A 24,765-nucleotide genomic window follows, 5' to 3' on the forward strand; every position below is an offset into this window, starting at 1 on the left:
TTTCTTGTTGACAGCTACCACAATGTCTTCGTATGACGCTTTCTCCAAATCTGGGATCGTTTTTATGATGCCTTTTGTCTCTTTCCCCGCCAGATTGGTAAAAATCTCGCTGATGGCGGGTGATTTATCTTCCCCCACAGCCTTTATGAAGTCATCAAATTCTTCTACCTATTTAACCCACCGGGGTCCTTTGTGGTGTTAGGGCCACAGTGTGAACAGGGAAGGTTTCATGAGGAATGTGGCCCTCGTGCTCAACTGCTGCATTGCCGGCTGGTCCCCGGCCTGATTCTTCATGTCTTCACATGGTCCAGGTCTGGTCTTCTATGAAGTAGTGTGATCTGTGGTCTATTCTCAGTCAGCACCATTGAGGGCAGTGGTATTTTATATTTGTATCTTCTTTGTTTTTATATTGTTTTTTTTAGGATAATGAGATTATCACTATGGACGGTAGTCCTGAAGGTGCAGTCTCCTGCCAACAGCTGTCTGTGGATACTACTTTAAAAGGAATCCACTGTGGAAAGCAGTTCAATCTTGTATCACACAGGCATCCTACTGTGAATAGCACTCAAGTAAGAATAACTGATGTAGGCAGACAGAGCCCCTAGGCTGGTGCCTCCTTCGGCTCCTCGTCACACACAAGAGTGTCCTTGCGAGGTCACGTTCTGCTGTGGCTGGAGTTGGCCCAGGCATGTTCCACGTACCTGGTGTGGCCAATATCAGAGTTGCTGGGCCGGCTCACGGCCTGGCCAATCTGTGTAGTTAAGTCCCTGTGGGGTTCCACCATTGCGGGCAGCAGTTTGCACGACTAAGAGCATGGTGCCGACGACGCTACTTCTAGCATTCTGCCACGTTCCAGAATGTACCGCAGAATGTGGTAGCACTATGGTCGAATGGCTGAGGAAGGTAGATCCCTGGTGCGAGGCTTCAGCTTCTTTTTCTAAGCACCGGATGCCGAGGATTTTGGGGCAATCGATTGCCAACACCAGCTGGCAGCAGGGTTGCTCAGGACACCACAGGCAGTGGGGAAAGGACGCTGTGGGTTCCAGCGGGATGGACGACGTGGATCACCGTGAGACACAGAAGCACAGCGCGAGTCGACTCCCCTTCATCGCCAGTTGTTACCTTGGTGTATGAACAGACCACATGGATCCAGGTCTTTCTTTACTCAACTTTATTCTCTGACTTCCTTCACCCTTACTCCTCCCCTTCCTGTCACGTGAGTCCTCACTCAGTCTATTAACCCATGACAATCTACATTAGTAAAAACGATTACAAAAAGGTAAATGGAATCTTGACTCTTAACTCCCCTGCTCTTCTCATTCTCCTTGACCTCTCTTCTGCCTTCGACAGTGTTAACCACTGGAGTGGCTGACCTGCTTCCTCACTGATCGCCCCTTCCAGGTGATCCTTGGCTCCTTCTCCACTTGTGGTGTTCTCCAAGGCTCTATCCTCTCGCCTTGGCTTTTCAACATCTACCTTGCGCCTCTTTCCCACCTGATCTCCTCCTTCTCTCTTCACTTCCAGTGCTGTGCAGATGACATCCAACTTTTCTTCAAACTTCCTTCTTCTCTTACTACCTCCTCTGTTATCGCCGACTGCCTATCCGGCATCCCGTCTTGGTGCACCTCTAACGATCTCTGCCTAGTTGCCAGCAAAACAGAGATCCTTCCTTTCGGGACTCCTGCTCCATTTCTCCCCCGCTCTCTGGCCACCCTCTATGGGTTCTCCTCCCACTCCTTGCTCTGAAGCCAAAAATCTTGGAGTCTTGACTCTTCTCTTTCCTTCACTCCTCATATCTTGGACCTTGCCAAGAAGGCCCACTTTCAACGTCACATCCTTAGAGGTATTCTCACTTTCCCCCAGAAGCTCAATGGGCCTCATTACGACTCTGCCGGTCCGGAAAGAACGGTGGCGGTAAAAACGCTGCCACCGTTCTTTCCGGACCGGCTGATTCAGAGTCCTGCCAGGTCTGACCTGGCGGGAGTAACACCACCCGCCTGCAGGCGAAAATGGAAACACTGGCTCTGTCATAGACGGAACCGGTGTTTCCATTGTCCCCTTCCCCATGGGGACTTACAGAATTCTGCCTCCGGAATTCCCACGTCTCCGGGGTCGTAATGCGCCGATGATTGCGGGAATCACAGAGGCGGAATGGTAATATGAGTCCGGCGGTAGCCTACCGGTTTTTCTGACACGGTTACCGCCGGACTCGTAATGAGGCCCTATGCCTCTAGAGCTCTGGTCCTCTCCAGGCTGGACTACTGCAACAGCCTCTTCCTTAATCTACCTTCCTATTCTCTCCGCCCTCTCCAACTAATCCAGAATAGGGCTGCACGACTTCTCCTTGGCCTCAAGCCCAGGGACCGTATCTCACCAGCCCTAATGTCTCTCCACTGGCGTCCGGTTGCTGCACAGATCAAGTAAAACAAATAATAATCCCTCTGCATCATTCACAAGGCTGTTTGGGGCCTGGGGCCACGCTATCTGCAACTTGCTCTTAAGGTTTTGCTGCGTTTGTGCAAATACATTTTTCTGCACAAACACAGTAACACTTTAAAGTCGCCTGTTTCAGGAAACACTTTCTTCCCTCCTCTGAATAACAGAAAAGTATGGCGTGCCTCAGACCCGCCCCACAGCTCCCATTTGGGGGAGGTGGGCGGGGAGCTGGAGCCCAATTAGCTCAATGGCGTTGGGCGCCTGGGCATGGGAGTGTGTGCGACACCCTTTGAGCCGACTGTGAAAAGCTGGCATCTGTATTTTGCTGTAGTGCAGCAGAACGCACATCACAAGAGATCTGTTTTTCAAGTAGGATGCGTGCGCAGACCAAACAGCAGGCAATTGTAACTTTCGGTTTCATGCACCCGAGGAATGGGCAGGGCAGTTTTATCAAATCAGGAACGCGCATCTAGCGCGCGGCTCTCGAGTCCCAGCTGATAGGGCGGCGCTACAACACTTTCCAATCTGGTACCGCTACACACTACCAGGCGGACCAATCAGCGACTGATTTACATTCCTCAGGTATGTGTCTGCAGGAAGCGGTGCTTGTTGTTTGTTTGTACATGTGGGCATCAGTGACAGCAAGTGCATGACTCAACAAGCCCTCAATTAATACAGCCAACATTACTGATAAAATACGACTACTAATAGCCGGGGGCAGGCGAAAGAGGGGAGCCCGAATCCCCTGCAGAAGCGAGCTGCGAAGCCCCATGTCCGATCCGGGCACAGCACGGGCATGCCCCCCCAGCAGCCTGGGCTGATATGCTCATCACCCTGTGCTACGTGTACCTCTGGCTGCGTTTCAGAACTTGCTACTCGGTGCTTATCCGCAACACGGTGCACAGGCTACACGCCACCAATTGCCTGACTTTTTGTACCTTGAAGCCCCCGGACAGGAAGCGCAGGCACAACCTGTCCGAAGAGGACGTCCGCCTACGACTAGGCAACAAAGTCTTCCTCACTGGCGAGCCACAGGTACCTGGTTCTGTTTACAGTGCCCCACAGTTCATAAAGCGAGCCCACCTACTTGCTATTGCGCCCCAGTATGACCGCTTCAGACAGTTCTGGGGTTTCAGTTAACTCGCTCTGCTCGAAGAGCTGTAAATATAGCGGGAGAAATTAAAGTCCCATAGTGCATTGCGAAGTGATACTAGCTCAAAGGTCAGTTCTTACTGAAAGTGTCACATATGACGTGGAACACCCAGAGGGTTATGCCTCTCGCCCCATGTCTAATTAGTTGCTGCAAGTGGGGCAATGCACACTATTTGAAAGCATGCTAAAATAATAATGTACATGTCCTATTTTTATAGAAATCATATAATAGCAGTATAAAGCTGGCTTCTGAGCACTTCAATTGTTGTACTTGCGCGTAATGAGATCACACCTTTTATGTTTAAATATATCTAGCACGTGTTGCCACATTCGTGCACACCATCTATGATCGGAAGCTCCTGCGGGCGATTTTCTTTTTTTCTATTCATATCCTAATTTGATGGCTGAAAAGTTGGGCATCCGATTTTGTGCAAGCCAGTGTGATATTAGTTAAATAGATCATTGCTGCTCCTAGCGATAGTTGCTTGTTATTGCTGCCAAGTGGTCCCATGCCACTTGAGGTACCTTGAGTCAGGCCGGTCAGGCCTTTACTTTGTCTCGGGGGTCAGCAGAACGAGGCAAACCCTCGACTTGTTTTTCTCATTGTACGTGCTGTATCGCCCAAAAAGGTTCCTGTTTGCGAGAAATTACTACCGGGATACATTTGTCCTGAAAATATAAGCAATGCTTTAATTAGGCTTTTTACAATTTCTAATTAGCTTTTTGTTGTACCTACATAACCTCTAACTGTTTTGTAACATTGCAAGGCAAACTGACTCGACCACACAAAGGCACGTGAGTGTAACAACTTTTATTGTAGAGGTCTCACATAACAGCACCAAGAGGTTAGCTGGATTGAAAGGCAAGCAGGGGAAGGAAGCAGCGGTGTCTGTCTAAGGCGAAGCAGATGAGAGTAATTGGAAGTTGGGCAGGGTGGAAATAGGTAGTACCGTACACATTTCGCTACCTTTCAATATGGGCAAAATGTAACCGAACATAGCAATTGGGAGTGTCTGGGTGCGAGGAACAACAACTGAAAGGAATCTTGGCCAAATATTAGCGTTACCTTAAAGCTGGAGTGAGATGTGCCACTGCCCTCCTGACTTTGTTGCAAACATCACCACCTTCCAAATGCACCACACTCTATATAATTCCTCGCAAACGGTCATGCCCGTGTAATTTTACGTTTAAAAATCCTCTCCTGGCGTTGTTATGGCCATTCAAACCCGACAAGGGCCTGCTGGCTGTTCGTTTAGATATACAGTATAACATCTGCTATCATGGCATTTTATTGATAAATGTCAATTACTCCAGCTAAAAAAGGCATAACTGATTTACAAAAACAGCTCAATGAGATTCTAGAAAAAATTGCTAGCGGAAGGTCATCAAAATAATATTGTGATTGCTGGTGACTTCAACTCTCCATGTGCAGACCCTAATGAGTTATTGACAATGTTACCCTCTTCTCTTGACTGAACTGCTAAGGCAAAAGGTGTGTCTTGGTTCCACTTTATGGCACGTGGCAGTTATTGGTTTTGCCCTCATTGAAATGTGCCTTATCCAAAATATTAATTTGTAAAAGAGGTCTTGCATCGTCTCGGTTGACCATGTTTCAATTTCCAAAAACCTTCTAGCAAATTGTTCTCTGTTGTATATCAATTTTGATGGGTACAGAGATCATGCTACCATCTCTTTCCAAATTAAATATTTGCCGCTGGCGATTGCACTCTGTGCATTTGCTCCCTCTTTAGCTTTGGTGACACCACATAAGAGGAGGATTAAGCATTAACTGAATCCTAGCCTTTAAAAGAAATGTACTGGTGCTTTAGTGGGTCTCATGCATGGATATGCTGAAGAAGAGTGTGCTAATGCTTTAGGAATTGACTCGTACAAGTCCACTGTGTATGATCTCTTGTCCAAAGTAATGGGTTTATGTGCCCAAATATAAAACTCCTGCTTATAATGAAAGGATTGCTGCAGCAAAAACAAAAACTGAAGAGGGCATATATCAGACATCTCAAGAGGTTGTACGGTTCGGGCTCTTTGCCCATTAGTATGGGGGGAAAAAGTTTTCTGTCATATCCAAATTTCACCAAGTGTGAAGGCCAAGCTGAATGCCACAGACGGTCAAAAAATGCTTCTCTGCCTAAAGGCAAATAGTGCCTCCACATTTTGGGAACTTACTAACAAGGTACATAAAAACTCACAAGGGGCACATAGTAACATCGTAGGAGAGTTGGCAAGGGTTGCCCACTATAAGAAAAATGTATGCTAAAGTTGGCATCTTTCATATATCATTCCACTATATAAAAAAGGCCATAGAGAGGACAGAGACAACTATCACCCTATTGCAATTCTGCCTGCCCCAGTAATATCTTTGTGTCCTTGCTACTAAAGGAGCTGGATCGCTTGGCCTCAAACTTGAAACTACTTAGTAAATATCAGGTCGGCTTTCCGAAAAGATTAGGCACCTCATTAAACGGGTCCATTCTTGCCCATCTATATGCAACTGTCAAGAGGCCTTTATCTAAATCATTCTTTATAGTGTGAAGAACCTTAGGGCATCCTCCCATCTACTCTCCTTGTATCTTCCTCTCTGGTGGCCAGGGAAAGGCCATCGCTCTTAGATCCTCACCCTGTGGGTGGATATGCGAGGGATGATCACTTGGGTGGAGGGACCCTGGGGAGTGGAAGGAGGATGTCTTCAGGTGAGACATGGTATCCCCCTTTCCTTTGAGAATGAGCCCTCCCCTCGCCCTGCCTTCATAGGGTATTGTCAGTCTTTATCCCTTCCAGGCACACCAACTGTCCCACAATCATATGCCTTTACGACTGGGACGAGGAATGGACAACTAGGAGCAGTGCACACTTCTAGTCAATTTCTTGTTTTGATTCTAATGTGGTCAATTTTGTTTTGCTAGCTTATGTGTCATTTGTGTGTTGCCTAACTGCCATTGTCCAGGCCTTCAAGTACTTTTGGGTTTGCATTTGTATTTTATTTATTTGTAGAGCGCAAGCCAAGCCAAGCCAAGCCCAGAGGCAACTGGCCGCTAGTCTTACATGTTACAACAATAATGACAATGCACAAGAACACAGAAAAACAGTGTAATAGCTCAACATTACAACAGTACAAGTATACGAGAAGTAAAATACAGTGACCGGAAAGGGTAGAAATATTTACACAGTGGTGGTGACCTTATGGGGTAAGGTCAGCTGTGGATACTTGTTCAATTTACGGTATGACTAGAGCTGTTTTTTTACCATCGTGTGGAAGCGGTAGAAGGAAGGTTCCTCTCTTAGTGAGGTAGGGAGAGCATTCCATTTCTTAGCAGCAAGGAATGGGAAGCTAACCCCACCTGCGCGCTGTTTATGAAAACGAGGAATGGTGATGCAGTGCGCTTGTGCAGTCCGAGATGGACATGTTGAGGTGTGGCGAGTGAAGGTATTCACTAGATAAATCGGTGCTTGGTTGTGAAAACATTAATGGGTACGAGATAGTGATTTCAGGTCTATTCTGTGCTTGATGTTGAGCCATTTTCATTTTTATATTTTGTCTGGTTGCTCTGATATGTTGTTTTCTCGGGATGTTACAAGCCGCTATAATGGCATTATGTTGCATGATTTGCATTTTGTTGATGTTCTGCTGTGATGTATCCAGATAGAGTGCATTACAGTAGTCCAGTTTCGATAGCACTAGGGCTCTTGCTACTGATATGCAGTTGGGTGTTGATAGGTAAGGCCGGGAAGCAGTGATGAGCTTACATGTATAAGCTGTGGAGGAGGCTAGAGAGTTGGTTTGTCTCACAAGGGTGAGTGCAGAGTCAATATAGATACCTAAAGTTTTCACGTCATTTGATACTTTGATGATGTTGCCATCGATGTTAAATGATGTAAATAGTGACCCTAGTTTGTTCAATTTGGAAATTGAGCCAAGGAGAAGCAGTTTGGTCTTTTCGTCGTTGAGACAAAGCCCGTGTTTGGCCATCCAAATTTGTATGGTACTGTAGATATCATTGAGGGATTTACTATCTACAATGTAGTCGCCAGTGATAGGGATGAGTATGTGGGTGTCGTCCGCCTAATTAGTGTATGCGACACCCAGATAGTCAAGAATATCAAAAAGGGGCTTGGCGAAAACATTGTAGAGAGTAGGGGAGACGCAGGATCCCTGTGGTACCCCACATGTCACTGGCGTCGGTGTGGCTGTTGCTGAAGGGGCGAAGACCCTCATGGATCTATTGCTCACAAATGATTCGATCCATGCATTGGCTTGGTTAGAGAAGTGTGCAGGAGATGACAGGTGTTCGTACAATATTTTGTGGTTCACAAGGTCAAATGCCGCGGATAGGTCGAGTAGGAGAAGTAAGGCAGATTTACCCTTATCTTTTAGTGTTTGAATTTAAGTCTTCAGGTCTAGGAGTGCCGTCTCTGTCCTATGTCTTGGTCTAAATCCTGATTGCCAGAGTCCTAATAAATGGTTAATTTCCAGGTAGTGTTGAATTTGCAGGTAGGCTGCTCATGCCAATATTTTTTTGCAAAAAAGGAACTGTCGTGATAGGTCTGTAGTTAGATGGATTAGTGGGGTCTAAAGTGGGTTTTTTCAGTAGCAGAAGTACCCAAGCGTCTTTAAGGTTATTCAGAACAGTGTTGGAGTCAAAGGAAGCATTAATGAGGGTAGTAATGAAGGGGGCAAGTTCCTTGGCTGCCTCCTTGATAAGCGGGACTGGACAAATGTATCCTTGGAAATGGGATGGTTTGAACTGGCATATGATCATGTCGACCTCTTTAATAGAGAGGTGTTTGAATTTGAATTGAGGCATGTATCATTTGGGGGGAGATGGTTGGTCCTGTGGCGTGAACGTTTTAATAAGGTTTTTTTTTTAGATTCTATTTTCTTTAGGAGTATAGTGATTTTATCTTGGAGGGCGTTCTGTATGTTTGGACACCAAGTGACATCTTTTGTACAGATGTCTTGGGGTGGAGCAGGAGATTCTAATTCTTTTCGAATATCGAATAATTCTTTTGTGTTGGAGTTGGCTTTAGATATACGGTCATTGAAGTTGTCTTTTTTAGCTTGGATGATAACTGCTTTGGAATTGAAGGAGGCTATCGAGTAGTAGTTCTTGTTAGATTCTGAGACTTAAGGTGAGGAGTGTACCATTTGATGATGTGTACTGAGTTTAGCCTTTTGAAGTTTGAGGGGTGCTATACTGTTAATGACCTTGAGCATAGTTTCATTGTACAGGTCGACTAGTACTGTAGGGTCGGGGTGCAATTCATTCAAGTGGGTGATTGGTCGGAGGAGAGGTATGAGGTTCTCTAGGGTGAGATTACATTTACTTCTGGTCATCAGGTTCCAGTGCTTGAGTTTGTGGTGAGGTATGTCTGGCTTTATTCATGGTAAATGTGATGAGTTGGTGGTCGGTCCAGGCACAAGGGGTACTGGATAGTATGTTAATGCTACAATTGAGGTCGGCTATCCAATCTCTAGCGTCCTACCTTTATTGTGGGTGGGACCGGATATGTGGAGTGTGAAGCCTAATTCGTATATCGTGTCCTTGAGGGCAAAGGCTTAAGTATCTTTAGGATCGTTGAGGGCCAAGTTGAAGTCGCCCATGATGATGACTTGGGACTTGCTTTTGGTGGTGTTAGATAGCAAGTGTGATATGTCATTTTCAAAGGTAGAGACCGGGGTTGTCTGAGAATTCACCAGACAATAGTCTGGAACGTACATGATAGACTGTACATTGCTTCGCAGGAACATTATCATTGCTATTGGTGGCGATGACTAGTATTGTAGCATTATCATTAACATTTCACATGTTTTTTTATGGGGAGTGTTGTGTGTTTTAACATGTTAGTGAATTAGTGATTGCTGGCACGTGAACCGAATTTAGATCGTGGGACTCTTCCAGCTATTATTGTTATACTTTGCTAAAAAATGTAGTGAGCACAGTAAGCGACCATGTAATCCAAAGCAACTGGTCATTGGTATAACTTTACAGCATTGTATCTTTTGTTGACGTTACAGTCGCTGCAGAGCTCAAGGTTCTGTTACAGGGGGTCCCCGCGTGTGTAATGTGACTATTGGCACACAAGGCTGCGGTATGTTTGTTGCATGTATAGCACTTTATGCCATAGTAGACCGCCTCACAGCCCTGAGTTTGAGGAGTAGGGAGTGGAGAGAATCTTTGAGGCTGCGGCCCAAAAATGTAAACATGAGTCCAATTGAAGATCTTTTCTGGAGGACCCCTGAGCCCCAAATGGCCAGTTCTATAGTAGAGATAATTGGGCGATGTATATGAATTAAACGGGGTGAGATGAGGACAACACCCTCCCAAAGTTTTAAAAATGGAAGTTTCTGGCATGTGAAATGTAATAGTATACGCAGTATACACTTTTTAAGGTGATACAGATGTACTCCTTTCAATTTTTACTTTTGAAAAAAGAAATGTACAGTGAGTTTTGCAGAAACCATTGATATGATGCAGGTGAAGCCAATAGATGCGATTAGTGAAATTACTAATACAGTAGCTGTGGCATTTGGGCATACAAGTGCGCTCTCTATTCAATAATCCGCTCAGCCAGATGACATGCTTTTGAGCAAGTTATCCTAACCTAGATGTATTTTGATTGTGTCATTGTAAATACAGTTGGGTTCGAGTACGTAGCTGTGTTCCTCTGTTATATCCTCCCAATAGATATTGTTCTTTCACTTCTGGGGTAACTTTCATGTCCGTAATTGTAGAGTGGAATGACCGTGTGACTTGTCCGACACTCTGCAGTACATATGCAGGACGGTATCCAGTCATTATTTTGCCTGAAAAGAACATTGTTGTGGAAATGTTTTTTCTTCCGCTATCCAACACTTTCTCCACATAGTCTAGGACTGGAGTTTGGTTACGTAACCTTACCAGTCCTAGAATATGCTAAGATTACTGTTTACTAGGAGAAAACAAAAATATCGTTGGTCCCATTCAGGGCCCCGTTGAAACTGTATAATTTATCTTTACGACCTAAAACCTGCAAATAATGTCCCAGCTACTTCATCTTTGTATTTAGATACCTAGCTTTGTCCCATTTCCCCCGACCCCGATGACGCACATACACCATTTGCAGCTGAAAGGGCCACATTTATTTTAGGTAGAATATAATTGCACAAGGGACCCCCTTAAAGGAGAATGCTAACCCACCATTGCAATAATAATCCTGATAAATTGTGTTCTTAGTGCTTCATGCAGGATTCCTCTTGCTTCTGCTGTAACGCTTGCTATTATCACCCAGTTTGATGCTCTATTACTTACTGATAATTTTCATTATGCCCAGTCCTGCTAATCCTCGTCCAAGTGCCTACATTACTCTATAAAGGCACCCTGCCTTCTGAACAGCCTTATCCATTCAAAATCCAAATATTTCCATAGATTGCATCTCCTCAGGAGAGACCAAGAGCAAGCAAAATGCGAGTGCAGAGGAGGGCTCCCAGCTCCCTCATACCCCTGGCTGTGACAGTGGTTTCCAAAAAGGCAGTTTTTAGCATCAAGAATTGCAGGTCTGTGTAACCAAAGAAAGGGGTCTGTAGAGGTGCCCTGTAGTGCCCCTGTAGAATAAAAGGGAGATCCCAGGAAGGGGTCAGGCTCCTAACCCTAGGACAAGTGACCAATAAACTCATAAGAAGGCAGACTATGACAGCACCTGAAAGACTCTTATCCCCCCCAGCTCGCACCACAACACGCTCCAAGGTTCCCGAAAGGTCTTTGATGGCAGCCCACTGGGTTCTCGGGGAGGATGTAGCAAAGCCCAAACCAAAGCCCTCCTGCAAGAAATGGAATAGATTCCCCACCCCACATTTCAACAGAAGAATTGCATAACCCTTTCAATGGTAAATATACAAAGCCAGTGTGGAGGAACGACAAGAGCCCTGTACTGCTCTCCCAGAACGCCTTAAGCCTGCCTTATCAAAAACCAGGCCCCCAAAAGCCAGTTGTTGGTCAGCTGGGAGCCGTCTGGGTCAAACATCTGGAATGGACTCTGTAGTGGCTGAATGAGGAGCGATATCATAACCACACCATATGGGCGCACAATCTGCTCCTGGGCCACCAGGGGGACACCTGAATAGCCCATGCGCTGATCTTCTAGAGAATCCTCAGGAGCAAAGGAATCGGGGGTGGGGGAAATTCAAAGACTAAATCCTCCAGCCACCACCAGGTCAGGGCGTCCACCCTCCAAAAACCCTGTTCCCTGAATCGTGAGCAAAACTTGGGGCAAAGAGTATTCTGTGCTAATGCAAACCTGTCCATGCTGGGCATCCCCCATTGTCGGCTCAGCAGTGCAATGTCGGTCCCCTCCGACAGCCTCCAATCCGAAGACTGTTTTGCTTTTCGGACACGTGTAATGACCTTATAACTACTCACCCTATTACACGGACCAAAAGTTCTTGGACTCGGGAAGGCAATAATACACACATAGACCAATGATTGGAATATAGTTGGCTCTTTAGATGCCCTTTATTCGCATTCACACATAATAAGCATGTACATGACTATTGGAATATGTGAAATTGGTTATACATAGACACACAAACAAGAATAGTTACAAAGGGTCTACATCACTGTTAGTGCAGTTGCAGGAGAAAACTTATTCTCAGCCACAACACTACCCAGCCCCGAGTCAGGTAGGCAGAGAGATCACACGTACTAACTGGGTCTGGAGCGCAGCATCCTCCCTCTGAGTGAGACTTCACCTGGGGTTCCAATTCTCTGTCTGCTCATCAGGATACCCCTCTTCTTATGGGGGACACATCTGCCCCGCATAGGTTGCAAACTGTCCCCGGAAGGACAGACGGCAAGCATGGGAGTCAAGAGCGGAAAAATCCAGACAGTAGTGAAAAAATCACACGCTCTTTCCCAGCACCCCAGATCAATGCACCTGCACATCTCTGATTCCCTTTTCGGCTCATCCTTGAGCAAACAATACAACTATCCTTGATAGTGAGCTCCTCTGTTTCATAATATAATATTGCAATCTCTGCAGAATTCATATCTTCCTTCTAACTGAGCTCATAGAAATGTAGACTTTCATTGCAGTTTGTAGGTGAACGTCCAAAATGGCTGCGCATCGGCACCATGTTTTAACTCATTTTCGCACATGCATTACACTCCACCTTCTGGATAATCAACTGCCATAGCCCAATGAAACAAAAGACTGTTTCTGAAGTCGACGAAACATCCCCACCAAATTGGGAATACAAGAAATACAACAACAGCAAATAATTAAAATAAAAATAACTGCAAAAACACAAATAGAAACATGGTGAAACGCCTCAGGAATCCAAGAAAACAGTAGATCCCACCAGTTCCCACCTTGGTCCTGAGTTATTTGGGAAATCTGGTCCTTTAAATTGTTAATGTGCTTTTCAATAGAATGGGAAAGATGATCCAGATCAAAGCAACACGTCCCTTCAACGGCATTGCAACCCAAATTGTGCTTCAAAAACAAATAATCAATTGCAGCTCTATTTTGCAAAAGGTTTCAAAAAAGGTAGCCGGCGCTCCTCTCCAAAAAGAACATGGCATGATAACCTGTTCTGAGATGAGAGTTTGCAGCACACACTTTTTGCTCACTGTACCTTTCACAGATGGGGAAATATCCATTTGCATATCAGTCTTTGTCCAGCACCGAAATGCTATGGTAATTCCTCTCTGAACAAGAGTACCAAGAGCAACCCAATACACGTCTTCCAGCCTTGTTGCCATGTTCCTTCTGAAGAGGAGCGCCTGCTACCTTTTTTTTGATCTATTTTGCAAAATGGTCTTTTTAAAATTTCTGCTGTCAAGCAATAGTTCAGTCAATTCTTGGGAGGTTTCATTGAGCCCCGTAACCACCACACAGGATAATCTAATCAAGAATTTATAGCCTCCAGCAGCCAGACCCCAAACACCCACCAAGGAAAATACAAGAGCTAAAACCTCGGGTTCAGATAACAAATGTACATTAGAGCCAAAATCAGGAGACGGGCCAATATGATGAACAGAACACATAGAACGATGAATAGCAGGCTGCAAGGGAAACCTCATCAAGCCAAGGCGTGTTAAAGCACAAGGACCACCTGAAATATTAGCAGGAATGTAGGTAAGGTTACCACAGGAAAAAACCAACCTATTGGAAGCTTAACATGTCGAAGATGGCTGGCAGTTAAAACAGTAAATTACAGAACATAGCATTAGAGACATCAGTAAACACTGCCATAGATCGTGTACATAAACGCTTCTCAAAATCAGTCATAGCCCGATCATTAGTTAAGTCCAATTGTTGACATTTGCCAATGCGCTGAGGATCACAAGTCATCCAGTAACAAACATCAGCAGAAGCAATATCGCATGTGACAATGTGGGTCAAATTCCTCCATTTGCGATCAGTGTCTGTACAAAATCTGCAGTACTCATAGATGGAAAAAGAGCGCCTGACATCTGAGTCCTCCACAAGAGAATCCTTATGTAGTACTCCGAAAACGTGCCGCAACACAGGGGCCGGCATCGGTATGGCCACAATGCACACTGAAATCAAGTTTGCAGCATCGTGAACGTCAGTCAATCAGAAGTGCGAGATGTTCAACACACGACGGGCCAAGAAGACCCATATATTCTCAGGCTGCTCGACAATTGCAGCATAGCCATGCCGCACAAAATACATGGAAGTTGCGGAAGGGGGCAAAACATCACGGGTAGGACCACAATGTTTCCTGAAGCAGTTACGATACAATGCAGCAGAGCCGCATCGGGCAACACGGGAACATAAATCCGTTAGTCCTCCCCCAGATCATCGGATTCAGTTGCACGATGGAGACATTTGCCACATTCTCCTGCATGTCCCCGGACCCTCCCGAATGGACTCCACACAAATGGACAAGTGCAAACATCACACACAAGGTCTTGAAAATGTTATTTCCTCTTCCCTGGTTCAATGACAAGAACAACTTCATTCTCTCCTGCTGCAATCGCATCTGCCGGAACCGGCAGACCACTAGGTTGTTCAACCCAAACCTTTGCTCCCGGCACTATTCTGTCTGAGCCAAAACCTTTTCCCCACATGTAACCACAGTGGGTGGCTCTCCCTTTTTCACCATGTTCAGTTTGTTAACTCGTCAAATCACCATAAGGCACTCCCCATTTTACAGGAGCCTCACACATTTGGGTCTCCTCTGAGGGTTCCAAATCAACCAGCGCAATACCAGCTAATTGTTCATACAATTTTGCGATTCCACCCTTTCCTGTTTTGGCACAATATTGAATGCACCACTTCCATTTAATGATGCTAGTCTCTTCAGCATGTCCTATTCAATGTTTTTTAAGAGAGCTCAATACCCATTGCATGAGCGGAATTTCCGGTTGGATAAATACATCATGACCCACTTTCATTTGCTCTTTATCCACAAGAGCCCAATAGCAAGGGAGTATATCTATCACCAGCTTCATGTAATTTACGACTCCAAAATCCCAAAGGAACATTCTTCTGCTTCTTGTCCTTTTTCTGCCACAAACTCCAATTTGAATAGTTTTCTTGTACAGACCCATTTAATTCAACTTCCCCTGCCATCAATGGCCATAAATCAAGCACTCTCTGTATCTTATCTTTTGCTAGCTGAAATGCTTTCTCTTGCTCCTTACCCCATACGAAACTGGGTTTATTTCTGTGTTACTTTGTAGAGAGGTGCTAGAATCTGCCCTAAGTGTGTTATATGCTGTCTACAGAACCCAAACAACCATATGAACTGTTGGCCTTGTTTCTTATTCACTGGTGTAGCAAACTCAATTGTCTTTTGTTTAGCCTTTGGCACTATCTCACAATGTGCATTATGCCACTGGAATCACAGAAAACCTATGATCTCTGCTGGACCCTGAATTTTAGCTTAATTAATTTCCCATCCTTCCTTTCTTTGTCCCTCGATAATGATGTTTAGGTGCATTCGCACATTCTGCTCATCCTTTCCCTGTATCAAAATGTCATTGCTATAGTGCGAAATCTGTACATCAGATTTGCACAGAATTGTATCCAAATGTTATGCCACCAGCCGGTGACAGATTGTCGTATTGTGCACGTACCCCATGGGTAAACGTTGAAACCTATACTGCATCCCATTCCAATAAAATGCTAATTGCTCTTGACTATCATCTGCAATTGGCACAGTGAAGAAGGCCTATTACTGCATACCAGGTTCCCTCGAACCTTTGCACATTTTTGATCAGACAAACTGCATCTGGGACTGAGGGTATTAACGGAGGAGTGTACTTATTCAACTCGGGATAATCTACAGTCAGCCTACAACTTCCATCCAGGTTCTTAACCGGCCAGACCAGATTGTTCCAAGCCGTGGTTACATGACGTAGCACGCCTGCTTCAACATACCCCTTAATGCAGCAGTATTCAAACTGTGGGGGGCACCCCTCTGGTGGGCCGCAGCTTCATGCCCAGGCGGGTGCGCATCCACGGCCTGAAAAGTGAAATGGCTCAGGAGGTGGGCGCAGTAAGGGGGCCACACAGAAAGCTGCCGGACAACAGATTAATCAGCCTGCTGTGCCGGTGAGCGCTGCTCTGCTAAGTAGGGCTGGCTGATCTCTGTTGACTTGTAGATTACTGCGATCCGTTCGGAATATGCAAACAAAGGAATGCACATTCCAAACGCAGCATTTAAGATGCTCTGGAGTCACACAACCTGCGCCCCTCATTCTTTGTGTTGACAGCCTTACAAGTGGGGCAATTTATAATTAATGGCTCATTTGACAAGCCATTGTTTTTATACAGCATATGCTTAACATTTCAGTTTTAAAAATTTCAATGTTAAGAACTGGACATGGGTCATTTTTATTCTCCAGGCCAGCACAAGTATCAGTTAGCTGATCAAACCTATGCAAAAGAGAATCAACGTGCCACATACAAAAGTTAAACTATTTTCTTAATTTTCGTGTCTCTTTATTTGACACACCAAACCTTTCTTTTATTTATTACTTTTTACTTACATATGGCGCGGCACTGGAAAGGTTAACTATAGTTTTCTTGCTTAAGTATTCTAGTGGCCGCTTTGGGACATTGACTAAATGCGTCTGCTCAGCATCAAAGGTCTTTTAATTGTCTAAACAAGCCAGCCACTGCCTAGCCAGCACACCAGATGGCAACTCAATGTCACTTGGCACTTTGATTAGGAAAGTGGAGTTCATTGTGTGTCACTATGTAGACAGTAGTCCAGGGCAAATCAATGAAGTGTCTATGTGGTGCTTCCTTATGTAACAGCACATATACCTGTTTTTGTCCGATGTGCCCAATGTCCATACAAGAGCACACTGGACTGTTTTGTGTATGTGACTCTGACGAGCATGCCATACTGTGCCCACACTTAAACACATAAAGCAATCAAAGAAGTTGCCCCAAATTATAAATCCATGAGGCCAAACGCCCTTTCTACACATACACACCATGATTATCACTAGCTAGAGATGCTAATGCCGCTCTTTTATATAAAGCATGGGCCTGCTCTTTTTTACCGAAATAACACGAAATAACCCCTGAGGCCTGCGCAATGGCGAGTAGGTAGTGGCTAAGGAACTGTGGGCCCTATACCACGCATCGGAAGCAGATTATGTTTAAAACGCTTCATCAGCTTATTACTGGTCCGGCTAAAGTTTGAAAGAGGTATAATCCTTTCGGTGTAGCCTTTTTGTGTAGTGTTTATTGGGTCTCTCTTGTGCAGTATCCTGCCCTGTCTGTAGATCTAATTCCCTAAAGATGTTTCTGTATTAGGGTTGAGCATGCCCACACTGAGACCCAACCCTTTCTCCACTAAAATTCTTCAGAAACAAGAAGCAAAGGAGCCCTTGTACCCCATTTGAGTGGCTGATGTTACAGCCATTTTATACTCTCATCCAAAAACGTAAGCTGTCCAAATGAGCATGTATGCTTCATGGTTACAAACATTTTAATGTCGGGGTGAGTGTTGTGAACCGTGATGTGAGCACCAAGCCATGCATCAGTTATGCATTTAGAGATTCACACATACAATCCTTTTATCACAGATTTGTTTATGAAATGTAGAGATCTCTGATCACTGTTATAGTCTTAAAATGCTCTGTTATTTAATGCAAAGTATACAGGAATCTTCGTTGGTGCCATTTATCCCGGCAATTCCTTTTGGATGTGGACACTGGCAAAGCAAACCATCTGTGTGATCCCCGCTGGCTTGTGCTCTTGGCATACCTTGCTGATATTTTTGATAAGCTAAATACCCTTAATAAGTCTTTGCAAGGAGCCAATCCCAATTCATTTACAATGAATAAAAAAGTATTTGCCTACAAGAGGAAGCTAAACCTCTGGAAAAGAACAATTGGAGCTGGGGTAGCAATTCAGTCCCCATTGCTTGCAGAAGCAATTGAGGAAACAGGGTACAACTTGATGCATGTCCTAGAACCAATCACAAGTCACCTAACAACATTAAGGTCCAGCTTTGATAAATACTTTCCCGAAGAAAATGCTGGCATTAATGACAGGGTGATGCAGCCTTTTCTGGCAGAGCAGGTGGTGCAGCTTCCATTTGATGCCCAGGAGGAGCTGATTGAGGTTCAGTCGGACACTACACTACTCTGCAATCTGAATTTAGGAACATTGCAGTGGGTGACTTTTGACTGAACGTAATCCTGGAGTATCCTACATTGGCAAGGTCGGCTCTACAGTCGCTTACCCTTTGGGTCTTCCTAATTGTGCAAAATAGGCTTTTCAGCATTGGCTGTACTGAAAACTAAATAATGCACAAGGCTGGAAGTGGAGGACGACCTCTGAGTGGCGGTCTCAAAAATAAAGCCACACATTGACTCTCTTTCTCCAGCATGGGGTCTGGCATGGATTCACATGCTCATGAATATTCCCCGTCGTCAGGCCAGGAATCCTCAGTAAAGAAAAAAATCAGTATCGTTTCTGATCTGTCTTTCTCCGTAGTAACTAATCACTGGTCTCCGGGTCATACTGCCCCCAGCCAATGACTGCCCTCTCCCTAAGCCCCGCCTCTGGCAGCCATCCTCAGATTTTTACAGCACGCTCAAGTGTTGGGAGTCCTCGTGTTTAGCTCTCAAGCTTTTGCTGCGTTTTCGTGCTTTTTTCAAAGAGAATTTCTCATTTTTCGGTCAATTAGAGCCTCAAGCTCCACCGTCTCTACATCCGATTAACGGGGATCCGTGTCGGATTTTTCTATGCCCCTCAGGGTGAAGATTTTCGTCGAGTTATGCTTCTTGGAGGAGTCCAGGAGTTTTCTGCGGCCTACCCCAACATGGCCCAGGAGAAAGGAAGCTCAACGCCCGGAAAGCTGTTCAGGGTTTGCCCTGGATGCCAGCTGCAGAATGTGTTCAAGGAGGACGAGCACTCGAAGTGTCTCTACTGCCTTCATGAGGACAAAACGCACGTGGGGAAGGTCTGTGCGTTTTGCAGGAACATGTCGGAACGGACCATCAGGGACCGACACCTTCGTCTCCAACTGGCTGGAAGGAAAGAGCTCGTCAGGTGAGAAGAAGTCGTCCGAGCGGTCTTCTAAGTCCTGTGAGGGCGCCCCGGCGACGGGCACCCAACAGAAGGCAAAGCACTGCGAGTCCGCGGGCACCGGGAGCGCCGAACGGTTGGGCTCCTCGGCTGCCAGGCAGGGCGCATCCTCTCCAGTGCCATCAACCACGAGCCAACGCTCTGGCTCAGGGAAGAGGAAGGCCGAGAACCCGGCGAAGCTTCTGGAGAGGCCCCGGGCCCACATCTCGCCCAAGGCCTCTATCGAGGAAGTCGCGGCGGCCCTGGCGCAGCCTGTGGAGGCTACACCAGTGGAGGCAATCTCGGGGCCCAGAGTCTCCCTGCCTCAGACCCATCGAAAAGACCCCCGTGAAGACCCCGGCGGAAAAAGAGGGGGGGGGCGGTGGCCATTGTGGACACAGACACAGCATCCGAGGAGGAGCTGGTAGAAGTCCTAGAGGGCCTCGACGAGGGCATCGAAGAGGCCCGTTCCCGAGAGGGATCCCGACGAAGGTGACGACGAGAGCGACGGCGGCACCGGCGAGGGTACTAGTCACCCGTCGCTTCCGGAGCCGCAGGACACCTCGGCGGCCATTTTGTTGGCAATACAATCCTTATGTTCGGAGATAAGGACGAGATTGCCCTTACCACCGACGGAGGAACCGGAACCAGGCTTGGCGGAGGAGCCAGAGCCAGGCCCGGCGGGAAGCCCCCCAAACAAGAGAAGACGGATCCATCCAGCCCCGCCTTTTCAGCCCTCGCGGCCTACTCAACCTTTGCCCATGTATCCCGTCCCTGGGGATGACACGGGAACGGACACAGCCACGACGGGTACCAACGACGATGGCGGTGACGACGGGACAGAGCTCCCATCGCCCCCAGCCCGGGCCTTCCCGCCCAACGAGATCAGATCTTTCCATGCGATGATCGCCAGGGCATCCGAGATTTTTCAGCTCTGCCCCGAAGAGAAGAAGGAAGGTTTCCTTTACCAACGGCGCGAGGCCAAGAGGAAAACAGTCCTCGCCGTCCCTCTGCTGGATGACATCTGGGACGCGGGTCTCACCCTCCTCAAGAACCCGTCTACGATGCCTGCCAAGAGGGATCGGTACAAGAAGTAGTACCGGGTCCCTGACGCGGCCCCTTGTGCCTTAGGGCACAACTGACCCCTGACTCGGTTGTCTCAGCAGCGGCCAAGAAGAAAGCGGGGGGGGGGGCATCGGCCTCAACGTCAACTTCCCAGATGGACGGCGAAGGAAAGAAGCTGGACGCAATGGGAAGACCAGTTATTTCGTCGGCGGCAACAACGATTAAGGTGGCCAACTCCCTCGCGATCGTGGCTCGCTACGACAGGGAGTTATGGTACAAGATCGCCCCCCTGTTGGACTTCCTACCGGACGACAAGAGGGCCGAGGCCCTGGAGATCTTGCAAGAAGGTGAAGTGGCGTCAGACCACGCCAGAACGGACATTGCCGACACCGGTTTCCGCCAGCTAGGCAACAGCGTTTGCCTTAGACGACAAGGGTGGCTCAAGGCGACGGATTTCCGCCAGTACGTACAAGCCAAGGTTTTGGATATGCCGTTCGACGGGGCAATCTGTTTGGGAAAACAGTGGATGAGTCCCTCCAAGCCATCAAGGCGGATACGGAGACAGCTAAGGCCCTAGGCGTTCTCCGGCAACGAAGGCCGTCCTTTCGGAGCACCGGAGGCAAGCAGGGTGCCTCCAAGGGATTTGGCGGTGGCTCCTCTACGTACCGCCAAGCGGCCCGCTCCTTGTCGCAGGAAGCCTATAGAGGATGAGGCAAGTCGGGTGGACCCCGCCGTCGTCGCCAGGGAGGCCAAGGCGTCCTCCAAGCAAGATTGAACCGACCGTGGTGTCGGGCCCCCACCGAAGCACCCCGGTGGGAGGCAGGCTGGCGAAGTTCGTCAGCGTGTGGGAGTCCATCTCCACTGACCGCTGGGTGCTGGACACCCTGGCCCAGGAGCACGCCCTCGAATTTCTAAAAAAGTGCCCCTGAATTCCACCCGTGGCCAGGAAGGAAAATCACATCCCTCAACTGCTATTGGAGGTAAGGGCGATGCTCAAAAAAGGTGCCATCAAGCTTGTCCCGCAGAGACTCCGGGGCTCCGGAGTATACTCAAGGTACTTCCTCGTGAAAAAGAAGATAGGAGGATGGCAACCCATCCTGGAGCTGCAGCGACTGAACAAGTACATCAAGGCACAGAAGTTCCGGATGATCACCCTCCAGCATGTGCTCGGACAGCTGGAGGAGGGCGATTTCCTGTCGTCGTTGGATTTGGAGGATGCATACTTTCACATCCCCATTTTAAAAGGATACCGAAAGTTCCTCAGGTTCGTGGTCCAAGGGCGGCAGTACCAGTTCAAGGCCCTCCCGTTCGGATGAAATCGGCACCCAGGGTTTTCACCAAGTGCCTCGCTCCAGTGGTGGCGCGGCTGTGCCTACAGGGGATCCAGGTCTGCCTCTACCTAGACGATTGGCTCGTCCGCGCAAGGACAAAGGAACTCGCCATGGAACACACAGCGAAGACCGTCCAGCTACTCCCGGACCTGGGGTTCTCCATCAACTTCCCCAAGTCCCACCTGGTCCCCTCTCAAGTCGCACTGTTTCTGGGAGCCAAGCTCGACACAGTGGTGTGTCTGGCCTCACCGTCGGAGGAAAGGACAAAGGCCATCCTGGGCAAGGTGCAGCGTCTGTTGGCCACGGACGTGGCCAGAGTGAGGTCCATCAAGTCCCTCCTCGGGATGATGTCCTCTTGCATATATCTCGTGCGCCTGTGCAGTCTTCTGATGCGCCCTCTACAGGAGTTCCTCGACGCCCGCTGGATACAAGCAACGGGCAGCTACGAAGACAGGATCCCTCTCAACGAGACCTTCCGTCGAGCGATCCGGTGGTGGGGCACCCACACTCATCTGGCGGCAGGAACAGATTTTCAGACCTCCGCCCACCAGGTGACGGTGACGACGGATGCCTCCCTGGAGGGGTGGGGAGCGCACACCGGAGATCTTCACGCGAGTGGCCTTTGGCTCCCGCAGGATAAGCCGCTCCACATCAACATCCTGGAGCTCCGGGCAGTGTTTTGGTCCCACAGGACCTTTCTCCTGTCCCTCAAGGGCAAGGTTGTGAGGATCCTCACCGACATCACCACCACGATGTTTTACGTCCGGAAGCAGGGCGGAACCAGGTCCCCAGCCCAATCCAAAGAAGCCCAGGATCTGTGGCATTGGGCCGTTGCTCAAGGGATGTTTCTGGTGCCGTTTCATCTGGCAGAGATAAAAAACACCATCACCGACTCACTCGGCAGAGAGCTGCACTCGTGCCACGAGTGGGAACTACGCCAGGACCAAGTGGACCGACTCTTTCAGCGATGAGGCAAACCCCATATCGAACTGTTCGCGACGGCGACAAACTCCAAGTGCCAGAGGTTCGCCAGCAGGTTTCCCCATCCGAGGAGCATGGGCGATGCTTTCTATTTCCCCTGGGACGGCCTGTTCCTTTATGCATTCCCTCCGTTGCCGTTGCTGCTCCGACTCGTCAACCAGCTCAAGAAGTCCTGGTGCAGGATGATCCTCATTGCACCGGCGGTGCAGAGACGGATCTGGTTCCCGGACTTTCTGGACTTGTCAGCGTCCCCACCAGTCAAGCTGTCGGCAGACGCAGATCTTCTATCCAGAGAAGGAGGCGCCATTCTTCTCACGACGCAGAGTCGCTGAACTTGCAGGCCTGGCTCCTGCAGAACTAGAGTTTGGAGGGTACGATATCCCGGTCGACTGCAGAGAGGTTCTTGCGAAGGCCAGGGCATCCTCAACTCTCGAGTGCTACGGACAAGTGAAGTGGAAGAGGTTCTCCATCTGGTGCCGGGCACAGAAGATTAACCCTCTGCGGATTACGGCCCCTCAAGTATTGCCGTACCTACTGTTGCTAGCCAAAGCTGGACTATCTCACGCTTCAATCAAGATACACCTGGCAGCGATTTCCCGATACACCAGGGCTACAGGGTGGTCATTCTCATCGCCTGGTTAAGGAATTTATGAAAGGACTGTTTCGATCATACCCGCCGGTGAAGGTGCCAGCCCCGGCGTGGGAGCTCAACGTGGTGCTGACCAGGCTCATGGGTCCACCATTGGAGCTGTTGCATTCGGCCCCGTTGACGTTTCTGTCGTGGAAAACAGCGTTCCTGGTGGCCATCACCTCTGCACGACGCGTGGGAGAGATCCAGGCGCTATCCTGCAAGCCTCCATACCTGACCTTTCACGATACGAGGGTAGTGCTGAGGACGCACCCCTCCTTCATGCCCAAGGTGCCGTCGGAATTCCATCTCAACGAGCCCTTGGTGTTAAGTTTTTTTCCCGTCGCCTTTGTCGCCGGCCGAGAGGCCTTTGCACTCGCTGGATGTAGCTAGAGCGATGAAGTTCTCCGTGGACCAAACAAAGAGCTTTCGGAGGACATCACAGCTGTTTGTGAACTTTGGACCTGTGAACCAAGGGACGGCTCTCTCGTAGGCTTCCATTTCCAGATGGCTCTCCGGCTGCATCATGCACTGTCATCGGTTGGCAAACCGACCGTTGCCCGGCCGTCCGAGAGCCCATTCGACCAGAGCTATCGCTGCTACCACGGCGTTCTTGTCTGGTGTGCCCCTGCTGGACATCTGCAGGGCTGCTACGTGGAGGTCGACGGACACCTTCACTAGATTCAACTGCGTCGACCGGGATTCCAGGGAGGAGTCCAGGGTCGGCCAAGCAGTGCTGCGCAACCTGTTCGCCTAAGGTGAGCCTGGTGAAGAGGTAAGAAATGCTTAATGTTGAGCCTTTGCCACCTCCTGTGTTTGTGCATGTGTGTACTGCTATGTATTCTTATATTCATGAGCATGTGAATCCATGCCAGACCCCATGCTGGAGAAGGAACAAGTTACTTACCTGTAACTGTTGTTCTCCAGCATGGGTCTGGCATGGATTCACATGCAAACCCTCCCTCCTACTCCTCTGCGGCTCTTCACTTGGTCATACTGCCACTTCACGTGCTACCAAATCTGAGGATGGCTGCCAGAGGCGGGGCTTAGGGAGAGGGCAGTCATTGGCTGGGGGCAGTATGACCCAGAGACCAGTGATTGGTTACTACTGAGAAAGACAGATCAGAAATAAAACTGATACTGATTTTCTTTCTTTACCGAGGATTCCCGGCCTGACGGCGGTGAATATTTGAGCATGTGAATCCATGCCAGACCCATGCTGGAGAACAACAGTTACAGGTAAGTAACTTGTTCCTTCTGCAGGGAGACAGGCCCACCTTTCACATTAGTACTTGCTCTCTAAAATCAAATTGCCTTCTGCTGAATATACTAATAGGAATGTATTTTGAGAAAATAAAAACCCTACTGGAGAATTTTGTGTTTACTTGCACGGGTTCTATGTTTGGATTGTAAGTGATTGTCCTACTGTCTTGGAATGTCTCCCCAACAACATATCCCTTTAATAATTATGGCACCACGCATTCTGCAGCCATCTCTATATAAAATAAAAAAGGCCTTGGCCAAAGTTTGAAGACCACTGCCTTGATGGTTTCTGAAATCTCCTTCTGCCCCCCAGGAATATGATATTGTTTCATAAATAGCCATTTTGTGGCTAAGGGA

General features: G+C 47.9%; 1 protein-coding gene across 14 annotated transcripts in view; it reads left to right on the forward strand.

Moving 5' to 3' along the window:
* Positions 1 to 24,765, forward strand: part of HLCS (holocarboxylase synthetase) — a 1,696,783-nt gene that overhangs the window by 640,464 nt on the left and 1,031,554 nt on the right. The window contains exon 1 of one of the 14 annotated variants that reach the window (XM_069636107.1): positions 2,914 to 3,018. The exons of 11 other annotated variants lie outside the window; for them this stretch is intronic. Coding sequence is in view for 2 of the 3 variants with exons in the window: in XM_069636096.1 (XP_069492197.1) it covers positions 3,259 to 3,471 (213 nt within the window). In the remaining variant the exon portion in view is untranslated. Of the gene's footprint in view, positions 1 to 2,913; positions 3,472 to 24,765 lie in introns of those variants that run through there. 2 more of the 14 variants (XM_069636096.1, XM_069636099.1) reach the window with 2 other exon arrangements.

The sequence above is a fragment of the Ambystoma mexicanum genome, chromosome 7p, assembly GCF_040938575.1.
Source record: "Ambystoma mexicanum isolate Mex_15411 chromosome 7p, UKY_AmexF1_1, whole genome shotgun sequence".
Classification (NCBI taxonomy): domain Eukaryota; kingdom Metazoa; phylum Chordata; class Amphibia; order Caudata; family Ambystomatidae; genus Ambystoma; species Ambystoma mexicanum.